The sequence below is a fragment of the Neopelma chrysocephalum genome, unplaced genomic scaffold, assembly GCF_003984885.1.
Source record: "Neopelma chrysocephalum unplaced genomic scaffold, ASM398488v2 Primary Assembly neopelma1_119, whole genome shotgun sequence".
Lineage (NCBI taxonomy): Eukaryota > Metazoa > Chordata > Aves > Passeriformes > Pipridae > Neopelma > Neopelma chrysocephalum.
In genome coordinates, this window is record NW_020897781.1 from 6,274,061 (window position 1) to 6,285,559 (window position 11,499).

Here is an 11,499-nt window from a genome sequence, read left to right on the forward strand (position 1 = left end):
TACCACCGGAGGTTCGGGAAGATTTTCCGCATGAAGCTGGGGGCTTTCGACTCGGTGCACATCGCCGCGCCCTGCCTCCTGGAAGCCCTGTACCGCCGGGAGAGCGCCTGCCCCCAGCGCCTCGAGATCAAGCCCTGGAAAGCCTATCGCGACTATCGCGACGAGGGCTACGGGCTGCTCATCCTGTAAGTGCCGCCCGCAGCATCCCGGGGAGGTGCCGGGAGGGCCGGTTGGTCCCTGCGGTGCGGGGGAGCTGGTGCGGGATAGGGCGGGTCCCAGGTGCCCGGGGGATGCTCCAGCCCACCCTCCGCTCCCCGGGCTGCGCTCCCGGGGCTCATCCCCCTCCCCAAGGAGCGCAAGGCGCTGTCCGTGTGATGAAGCATCAGAGGTGTCGTGGTGCACATGGGTGGGTTTGGGGTTTTCTTCTTCTTTCCTTCTTCTTTAAGTCTCTCGCTTCCCAACCTCTCTGTCTTTATTTCAATCTAGGGAAGGAAAGGACTGGCAGAGGGTAAGAAGTGCCTTTCAAAAGAAATTAATGAAGCCCAGGGAAGTTGTGAAGCTGGATACTGCTATCAATGAGGTACTGGGCTTTGAGAAATCCTTCCTTTATCCCCTGCAAACCTGGGGAATAAAAGCAGATCTGTTTTATCTGGATAGCTGCTGATTTGTTCTACAGTGATAAAACCATGAGTTCATACTCAGACTGTTCAGGGAATAACAAGTACAAACTGAATACCAGGGTCTGACCAAAAGTGAGACCACACAGAAACCTGTAGTTGAGACTGTCTGTCTCCACCCAACGAGACCATTCCACGACGACACAGACTCCTGCAGGCAGTTTTTACCTACTTCTCTTGCATTCAGTAGTTTTTGCCTTTACTCCTTTATTCTTATGTCTCCACCCCCATCAGTGAACACCTCCCTCCTTAACCTCTGTGTTCCTCACCTAGCTTGAGGAGCATCTCTGATAAACAGCTTAATTCTCTTCATTGTGAAATTCCAGTGTTGCCCCAGAGTGAAGTGTTTCATCCCTGTGGAGGAAAGCTCAGCTTATGGAGGTACAAGCCACGATAGCACAAGAGTCTGTAAAATCCAAACATACATTTACACAGGGGGAAGTTGAATATTGTTCAAAGAACAAGAAACAGAAGGATTCCTCTCTTAGGCAAGATTGTTATCTATTTAAAAGACAGTTGAAATGCTGAATTGCACAGGATTTCTATTAGCTGATGTCATTTTATCCCTTATTTTCTCTCTCTTCTTTCCACTGCTCAGGTCCTGGAGGATTTCATGCGCAGAATAGATGAAATATGTAACCACAATGGACAGATGGAAGATGTATATTCAGAATTCAACAAATGGTCCTTTGAAAGTAGGTTATTTTTTGTCTGAGTATGGTGCACCTGCCATGGCATTTCAGTTCCAGTGTGATCAGGGATGAATATATTGGCTGATTATTTCCAAACTGTCAGCTACAATATCCTGGAAAGTGAGTTACAGAATATCCAGGGAACTATCACAGACAAAATTCATCAGCAGCTACACAGGCTCCTCTGTTTGGTTACCTGTATGACTTACTAAAAACATTCAAACATTGTAATGGCTTATAAATCCAAAACTTGAGGGAATCATGGTGCATTTATCTAGACTAGGATCAGGTAGCACACGACCTTTTTTTGTCCATCTGATGTTTGTTAATTACCAGCAGCACAAGATCAATGAAATGATCCAATAACAGTGAAGGACTGCTCATTCAGACAAAGCTTGGAAAATCCCATTTAAGATGTTTACGTTGGGATTCAGAAGCACTGGAATAAGTTACCAAGTCAGGAGCCTCCATCTTTAGAAAGCTTTATATGGAATCTGCCAGGAATGACCTAGGGCAGAAGAAACAGCCTCAGTGGTTCCCAAAAGGAGGGATGTTGGCTGTGGTGTGTTACTGAACAAGCTCTGCCAGAGCCATCTGCTCTTGGCTGGCTCAGCTCAGCAGCCTGTGGACTGAGGCCCTGAAAGTGTTTTTTTTTCCCCTGTCAGTGGTGAAGGCTGATTTTGGAAAAGGACAAATAGGAAGTGAGAGCCTTAAAAAAAGAAGAAAAGGCAAGTGGAAAGGGGTGGAAACTGGTGGAGTGCGGGACGCTGCCAGTGTTTGCAAGTGGTTTCTGGCTGTGGGAAGGGCTAGGAAATGCTGGAGGAGATGACCTAGGAATGCTGGAGGAGATGGCCTCTTCAGGTCCAGTTTTCCTGCCACTCAGTTCTCTTCAGTAGCATTGCCAAAATTATTTACCAAATAATGCCAGCCCTGCTTGGCAGAAGGCTCTGCTGCTCGTGAGGGGATCTGTGGTGCTGCTGTAAGGGCCCTTTAGCTGGATACTCTACTTGAGTCTGAGGGAAAGAGGCAGAAGGTGTTTAGAAAGTGCTACTCTCACAGGTGTGTCTCATGGAACATTTTCCAGAAGGATAATCCAAGCCATTCCTTGACAAATGACGAACAACACACACACTTTTTCTTACATCATTTAATTATAACACTGTTTAACAACAGGTATCTGTCTGGTGCTGTATGGAAAGAGGTTTGGCCTCCTGCAGCAGGACGTGGAAGAAGAAAGTTTGAACTTCATCAAGGCAGTAAAAACGGTATGGAAGAGTCTTTCCTGGGGCTGTAGTGATTTCCTACCCCTACTGCTAATGAGAGGCAGCAGCTTAAATGAGTCACCCAAAAAACAGCACCTCGAGCTTCTGTGCTACCTGTGTGTTGGCAGCTTTGCACATCCAAAGTGACAAAGCTAATCCTGAACATCTGAACTGTCTCATTTATGTGATGCCTAAACCTGACAGGGAAAACTGCTGCATGGATATCAGGGTAATCCTGGAAATGGAGTTGGTGGGTTGGTTGGTTAACTCTGCTCTGCCTCTGAGACACCTGTTGTGCAACGCTGCTCTTTGCTGGGTGGGACTGCTGGGGTTGTGTGGGATTGTGCAAAAATGCTGGATTTGGAGGTTACTCATTCCTGCAGGCAAACCTGCTGTGCATTTTGCTGTAACTTGGACTCTGGTGATACAAACCTGCCTAATTTTAGTCATGCAAAAGATAGGCATCTAGCCCAGCCTAATTTTTTAGCTCCATCTGTTGTCAAGGGAGAGAGGGGCACTGCCAAAAATTAGCTTGTCATATTCTAAACAGGTGCCTAAAGTAGAGAAGATGCATTGCCCACTGGAGAAGCCTCATATCCTCCTCCTGGCTGTCCCTAATTTTTAGCTGGATATGGTCTAAGTAGGTTGAGACCCATCCTTTCCCTCCAGGATGGAAAATCTGCCAGAATCTTGCCTTCCCGAAAACTGCCTCCTACTTTACAGTCTCATTTTGTTCAGAGATTGCAAATAAATATAGATTAAAGACAGATTTCCCAAACTCTTTCTCCACCACAGATGATGGCCACTTTTGGGATGATGATGGTGACCCCTGTGGAACTTCACAAGGGGCTGAACACAAAAGTCTGGCAAGCTCACACTAAAGCATGGGATGATATATTTAAAACAGGTTATTGTTTTAAACAATATTGTTCTTTTCCTTTACCTCTGTTTCCTGCTTGGTGGAATTAACTCTCTTCATCCTTGCTACTGTTCTCTGCTGCTGTTAATCACTTCAGCACGGATTGGAACAGCTTTGCTGCACTAAACACAGACTAATTCCAACATGGGAGCAGGTTTTTTATGACTAACACTCAGGTCTGGTTGTGGGACAATACCCAATTCCCAGAAAAGCCCCAGGATTTTGGGAGCCAGCAGTTAATTCCACTTTAATCTGTCATAAAATAGCCAGAAAGTGCATAATCTCTTTAAAGGCAAGTATATGAGTGAGAAAAGGGACATCCCTCAAAGGGAGTTGTTTTCCTGAGAAACGAGAATTTTACACGCAACAAAACCTGTTGGCTAAAAAAAAATAAACAAATTACAGGTTTTCTGAACAACCTGGAATATGGTTGCAAATCTTAGAAGCAATTTAAATTGTAAGGTACAGTTTGGCTTTTTGACCATGTTTTTTTGACTATTTAAGATGAATTGGCCTTCAAGGTTTAAAAAATTACTCTAACTCTAGATATGAAGTTAAGTTTGTATTTTTAATATTTTGCTAAACAGTGACAAGTGTCACTAAAAGTTGAGAAAGATTTTGGCACTTGGGTGGTTGTATTTGAGTGCTTGATACTTCAAGACTTTTGGTCAAGCCAGCCACATGTGCACTTATTTTATTGCTTCTTAGTTTATGGGGTTTAGGAAAGATACTTTAGAGCAGTTTTGTTTAGAAAAAACAGTTTAACACCTTCACTTGACAGGAATAACTCCTTACTAGGAACTATAAGGTGTTGGGCAAAATCTACTTCTCTGTATTTAAAAAAAAATCCCCAGCATGTGGAAATTTGGCATCTCTTTGTGCCTTCCCCTTGTAAATCAAAGGTTTACATTTCCCCCCAGGGAGCCTGAGTACTAAGTCTCTTTGATTTTTTTAACACCTTGATCCCCTTTGAAAACCGGAGGCAATAAATTTCACACACTTGTATTTCTGTTTGCTAAATATTTCACTCAATGTCTCACTGATTTCCTTTCCTGATTTAAGAAAGCAGAATTCCTAAGAGTTTGCAGGAATTTCTTCTGTTCAAAAGTGATTTTTGGGACTGGGTTTTTTGTCTAAAGAGTGAAAATATCCTACTTTAATCAGTATAAATATACTCACTATTTATTCACCGCTTGCAAAAAGAGCCCAGCTTGGCACCTCCTTTCAAGATCCTGCATGTCAGACGTGGGTTGGTTTTTATTTGTACAGTATTTTTACTGATTTTCCATTAATTACCTCCCTCTCCTCCCTCCTCAGCCAAACACTCCATTGACTGTCGACTGGAAAAACACTCTGCAAACCCCCAGGAGGATTTTCTGTGTGACATCTACTCTGGAGGACAACTTTCCAAGAAGGAGCTGTACGCTGCCATCGCAGAGCTCCAGATTGCTGGGGTGGAGACGGTAAACCTGGCTTTGCAAGAGCTTAAAATCCTTCCACTCCCTGCCTGCCTCCAGAACCCAACCATCCTGACACCTGGAAGGGAGCTAATCCTGCTTTGCTGGCCCAAGTGCAAACGAATATTTACCTGAAATCATAGATATGTTCTTCTGCTCATCGTTCCCAGAGAACAACTGAGATGGCTCATAATCCCTTAGGCTTTCAAAAAACCATAAATCAGTGACCAGCCATAAATATTGCTTTGAACTTTTGGCAACTTCTTCCTTCTGTCACCACAAATGGGGGTCTTACATTTCTTTTTGGTTTCTTTCAGACAGCCAATAGTTTACTGTGGGCTCTGTATAACATTTCACGCAATCCACGTGTCCAGCAGAAGCTTTTCCAGGAAATAAAGAATGTTTTGGCTGCTAATGAGACCCCAAGTGCTGAGAACTTGAAGAATATGCCTTACCTGAAAGCATGTCTGAAAGAGTCCATGAGGTAAAATTCCTAAATAAGAGCAAAACGATCACAAAGTTTTTTACCAGCTTGTGTGTACCAGAGGAGTAAGAATTTTCTAGTACATATAATTTTGTTCATCTGGTTGTTTAAGATGAACTATGAGAGATAAAGGAAGAAAAAATGCTGGAAATTTAACCCATTGTGTTTTTCTCACTGTAGATTAACCCCATCAGTGCCGTTTACCACTCGCACCATCGACACGGAAATGGTTCTGGGAAATTATGTGCTGCCCAAAGGGGTAAGACAATGAATTTAACTTACTAGGGTGTTTTGCCATTTATTAACTGTCTTATAAACAACAGAAGTCTGTCATATTTCAGTTTTAAATTGACTTTGCCAAAGGATGAGGCCCAGCATAAGGAATGAGGAATTCACACCAAACATTCCCATAAACTCAACCCCAAACCTGCCTGCGCTGCTGATGGATTCAGGCAGAAATATTGGTCTGAAAATATTTTGCTGTGCTGCTTCAAATATTTTTTTCCCCCAATTTTCTCATGATTTTTTCTGAGGAAACTGTGACTTTTTCTGTGTTCAGATTAATCCTCAGGGAATTGCATGGCATCTCCTGAGCAAACTGCCTCGCCTTCACTGTTGCATTGTTTTTTTCCATCAACGAGCTGATTCACTTGGCAGCTCTGGGCCGATTTGTAACGAGGCTCTCTTTGTTTCTAGACTGTTCTGATGATAAACAGCCATGCCCTGGGTTGCAATGAGGAGTACTTCAGCCACTGGACTCAGTTCAGACCAGAGCGCTGGTTCCAGAAGAACCTGATCCATCCGTTCTCCCACGTTCCCTTCGGGATGGGGAAGAGGATGTGCATCGGGCGCCGCGTGGCAGAGCTGCAGCTCCACTTGGCCCTTTGCTGGGTAAACACTCCAAAAAAAAAAGGGCATTTTGTGCACAGTGGGCCTTCAGCTTCTACCAAAGCACACTGATGGAAACGTTTGTGTTTCAGCTCATCCGCAAATACCAAGTGGTGGCCACTGACCAGAGGCCGGTGGAGACTCTGCACTCGGGAATCCTCATTCCCAGCCGGGAGCTGCCCATCGCATTCCACAGGAGATGAGGTGAGGGAAGGGGGCTCCTGGAGCACAGCAGACCTGCCTTTGAGCATCGTCCAGAATTTCCACACAACTGGGAGTGCAAGACAAGAGGTGTTTGTCTAATCTTCATCCTCCCAGTGTGAGATGGATGAAATACCATTAATTTTCATTACTTTTAACAGAAAATATTCTGTGTACTAAGAAGACAAATTTCTTACACCTTGTGGCTCTGAAATCAGTTTTATAATCCAAGAACAAGTCTTCTTCTCATAATGCAGATCAGAAAGGGCAAAATCAAAATGTGTACACTGTTGGAGAAAACAATAGCCATTACTTTGTTATAATATAACTTCTCCACTGCATTTCTACAAGAAATTTCCTGAAAAATAGCCTTTGATTTTGAGCATCAATTTACAGATTGAATAACCTTAGTGAAGGAACAGTACATCAGTGCTCTGCAGAGTTCAGATAACAAAACTTGATTTTAGGCATAAGGACAAAGAAAAATCTATTCATAAATAATTTTGCAATGTTGCAAGTTATTATACATTTTTGTTCAATAAAATCGAATGTAAGATTTTCTCTGCTCTCATGAGCTTACACAAATGAGCTGATAAAATAGCTTATTTGTCTAACAATCTAAATTGAAAAACCAAGTCTTTGACCTAGAATTAAATCCTCAAATTAGAAATCAAGTGACATTTGAGTACTATGGAAGATATTTTTGTGCTGGCCAACACCACAGGAAGAAAATCACTGAGTATAATCTGAGTATCAACTCCTTTAACTGAAGTTTTCTCAGTGCTGTTTACTTTGAGATAATTGATAACAATATAGATTTTTTTTCTCTTCAATACAGCTTGCAGAAAAAGAAATGACAACCCTGCTGCTGCCTCCTCTTAAAAAATAGGCATCAACTGGAGAAGTCAAAGCTGTGGAGGCTCCACCAGCCAGTGAAGAATTGCAACACCCGTCCCTTGAACAACTGCAGAGTCAGAAATAGCACCAAGAAAAGCTCCCAGACTGTTTTATTGGGAAAATGTGGTTAGTTAGTTCATCCAGTGTTAAAAGGAAAGAAAAACATCATGTGCATTCACATACCTGTGGAAATACAGTGATTTAGTGCAGCTGAGGGACTGCCCAGGACAACGAGCTGTGGAGTGTTCTGGACAGTTCCTGTCAGCGCACAGGGAAATTATTGCAGCCTCAGGCTCTTCCACAGAGCAGCCTGGAAAGAGCTGCCTCCCAGTTTGGGTTCAGTCCTGACTGCACTGGCCCTACTAGCTCAGAGTGGAAGAGCTTGGGAAGTCAGTTTAAGGGAGAAGAAACTGGTTTAGTCCTTACCAATCATGGATTAAGCTGAGACATGAGATGGCAGCCAGGAATTAAGCTAAAAACAGGGCTTGAAAATCAGGATAATTAAAGAAGGATATTTCCCTGGTGTTATATAAGAATATAAGGACAAATGTACATAACAGGATTTATTCCTCATGCCTGCACAGTGCTTTGATTTGTACACAATGCTGTGCCTGGCACAATCTCTGCTCTTGCCCAGGGAGTTTCGTGCCTCTGATTCCTGCACAAACCATTTTATCCCACCTTTATTGTCAAACCTTAATGGCCTTTTATTGCATGAAAAGGCCTCATTCAAAAATGGAACCACTGGAATCCTATGGGTTCTGTCACTATTAAATGCTGATTATCCTAACAGGATAGTAACTTCATTAGATGAGGACTATGAAATGTATCTTTCAAAGAACAATTTCCCAGGAAATGAGGATTCCAAATAGGTTTTTTTCTTGTGGAGATTGCAGTATCTGTATCTAAAGGTTAAAATTGTCACTGCTCTGCATGTAATATGTATATGTTAGTTGTTATGGTCACTAGTTTTTCCAATGATGCAGTTTGAAGTCCAGCTTTGTATATATATAACCATGAATGGCTGTTTTTATTTTTTTACTCTCTGAAATGATCGAAGTTCTTAGTATTTGTTGGTCTATCCCCTGTGTTTTGTTTGTTTTCCTCTGTTGTTATACTCAGACATGGAAATGTAACCCTATTAAAATGTATAAAGCAATTTGTGTATTATCTGAATATTTCTAGTCAATTTGATAACAGTCAATTTTGTAATAAAATAAAGATTTCTATTGTTTTTCTATAATTAGTCTTCCGTAGTTTATTATAAAATCTTTGTAGCTTTACAAAAACCTTGCATTCCATGGCAACTTCTTGCAAAAAAGCTGCTGTGGTACTTTCATCCCTCAGCTTGACATCCTCAATGGGCTTGAACTGGAAATTCTACCAAGTTCTACTTTAATCCCGCAGTGAAAATCTCCTGCTTTATGATACCCAGAGCTGCTGGATTGTGTGGACTGTGACAGTCAGCTGGGAGACAGTTTGGGAAGCCCAGCTCCTGGTGGGAGGGTCTGGTGGGCACTGCCTGGCACCACCCAGCCCCAGCGAGGTGGGTCCTGGGTTAAGTACGAGGAGTTGAGCCCTGCAGGGCAGAGCCTTGGTGCCAAACCCCTTTTGTGCCTTTAATTCTGCTATTCCTTCAATCCAGGCCAACCCCAGTATTCAGGAATGAATTAAATTCAAGCTTTCAGCCCCTTTCCCTCTGTATAATCCTGTGAGACCCCAATGAAAGCTCTGTCAGGAGTTTCTGTATCTGAACACGTCTCCCTGGTGTGCACAGAACTGAGGTCTCCAGGGATGGGATTGTTACATTTCTCTGCTATTATGACAAGATAAAATCCATAAAAAGTTTCGAGGAAGGATGAAAATAGTTTGAACTTTTGCAGAATCAAAAGAAATACGTATATTAAGAAATGCCATCCAGCAGCACTGTGACTGACAGGCTGATGGTCACATGAAGGCAAATCTGACAGTCAAAACCTGCTCTGTCTTTGCCAAGGGAAGGCAGCCTCAGGTTGAGTGACTGGTGCTGTAAGAAAAATCCTACAGCACTGTGAGGATGGTGCTTTTCTGAAAATTCTGTTGCCATGTGCCCCTTAGAGTGACTGGAGTTTGTGCTGCTGACACTGAGCTGGGAGCTGGGAGCGCTGGGTCCCTGAGCCTGGGAAAGGTGGGCTGGGAGAACAATCCCCTGGGAGCTTTGGCAGCTCGTGTGAAGCTGTGTGGGGAGACCTACCCAAGCTGCTGTGACAGTAACACACACCAAGTCTCCTCTTATATCAGTATAAACTAATATTACTCCATTAGAGCCAGCAGAGTTGTGCCAATATGAAACAAGAGTAAACAGAAACAGTTTGTTCAATTCCAGGCACTTCACATTGCTCACAAATGTCCTGATGATTTAACTCCTGAAGACAAGCAGAGGGAAGAGGTGTTATCTTGTTGAACTGACCTTGACAGCCCAGTTATCAGCTGTTTCGAAATCCTTTACTGCTCCTGTGTAGTAAATCCCAGGTTCATACTTACTGCCCTGCTTATTATTCCTGCTACTTAAATTTAGGGGACTCAAAGATCTACACAGGTGTTGCTGTGAGGAAGGTTTTGACTAATTCTGTACAAGCTGAGGTACAAATGAGTGCTGCCTGCTGGATTTCTGAAAGTACAATAACCACTGACCTGGAAAATTGTGTTTCCGGAAGCTTTGTAGATTTTCAAGTTCCTGAAGTTCGCAAAGAACTTCATTAATCTCCTACCTCAAAGTAAATGTCCAAAGCAATTTACCTAGGAAATAGGTAATTATCAAACTACACAGATAATGAATGACCAAGCAAGACTTCCACATCAAGAAACCCACATGGTTTTCTTTCCCCTCGTTTTTCAGCAGTAGAAACCCAGTGTGATGCCTCTGAGATTAATAAATGTCTATGAAACCCTTCACCTGTGGTCAGCTGGAGAAATTCAGTGCAGTTCTTTGCTGCTTTGAAATGAGTTCCTCATTCAGAATTTTCATTTCAGCACTGCTTCCCTGTTATCATTTCCTACAGTTACTCCTCAGAGGAAGGGAGTTGAATCATAAAATAATCGGAATTAATTGGCCTCCACATTAACTTTCTCAGCAAGGAAGTGAAGGAGGTTTACCCATCCAAAAGGAAGTTAATTCTGTTCAGGCCTTGGGCATATTGGTGGGAATGGTGTAGACAAAGCTGGAGCCAACTAATCCATGCTTTTTTATGGATAAAGAATGCCAGTTTTCAGGACTGGCAGCTTGGCATTTTTGATCTGTGTTTTGTTCATTATAATCTGGCTGTTCCATGGCTCTGAGTCAGTCTCTGTGTACACCTTTCACTGCTCTGATTACCTGACAGATAATGTGTCCTGGTTTGTCTCCTTCCATGCTGAGGAGGACCTTTGTGCTCAACAACTAGAGGTAGAATTCTCACCTGTGTCAGTGCTGACTTTGATTAATGGGACAAAATTACCCAAAACCTGAAAAATTAATTCTGCCAATTGTTCACAGCTAAAGTTCATTTCAGGACAAATTTTTGGAGAAGAACTCAACACATTCTTAATTTTAAATACGTGAACCATCATTCTGATCTTAGTGGGACTGCAGGAGTACGGATGGTGTTTTTTAATGCATTCTCACTTTTTGTGAAAGGAGCAAGTTTAACGATTTCCAGCAGTTTGTGGCACACATATTCAAAACTCATGGAAGAGTTGTACCTTTAGAAGAAAAGCTGCCTTTTTACTTCAGATAATTCAGACAAAGAGCCTATTGAGATTGAAGGTACAAGCAGCTCATTAATCTCTTACCCTGGCTTCGTGTATTCTTCTGATAACTTGTGGATTGATATACTGAGGTGTGGGTTGCTGCATTCAAATTTTTAAAATGTAGCCTTCCAGGCAAGGCTTGGGGAAAAGTATGAATATTATATTACGAAACTGAGCATTATTCTTATTGCCTTACATTTATTCTTGGGCATTTTTGAGTATCAGCTTTCAAGTGAGTGAAAACCAGAGTTGCT

General features: G+C 42.6%; 1 protein-coding gene across 1 annotated transcript in view; it reads left to right on the top strand.

The window, feature by feature from the left end:
- LOC113974418 (1,25-dihydroxyvitamin D(3) 24-hydroxylase, mitochondrial) overlaps nt 1–8,717 on the top strand; it is an 8,804-nt gene extending 87 nt beyond the window's left edge. The window contains exons 1-11 of the mRNA XM_027697518.1: nt 1–185; nt 487–580; nt 1,276–1,372; nt 2,543–2,634; nt 3,427–3,538; nt 4,868–5,013; nt 5,325–5,491; nt 5,672–5,750; nt 6,188–6,382; nt 6,472–6,583; nt 7,419–8,717. The exon at nt 1–185 is cut by the window's left edge and continues 87 nt beyond it. Coding sequence (XP_027553319.1) covers nt 1–185; nt 487–580; nt 1,276–1,372; nt 2,543–2,634; nt 3,427–3,538; nt 4,868–5,013; nt 5,325–5,491; nt 5,672–5,750; nt 6,188–6,382; nt 6,472–6,582 — 1,278 coding nt within the window. The 3' untranslated portion in view covers nt 6,583; nt 7,419–8,717. The remainder of the gene's footprint in view (nt 186–486; nt 581–1,275; nt 1,373–2,542; nt 2,635–3,426; nt 3,539–4,867; nt 5,014–5,324; nt 5,492–5,671; nt 5,751–6,187; nt 6,383–6,471; nt 6,584–7,418) is intronic.
- Nucleotides 8,718–11,499: the final 2,782 nt, after the last annotated feature.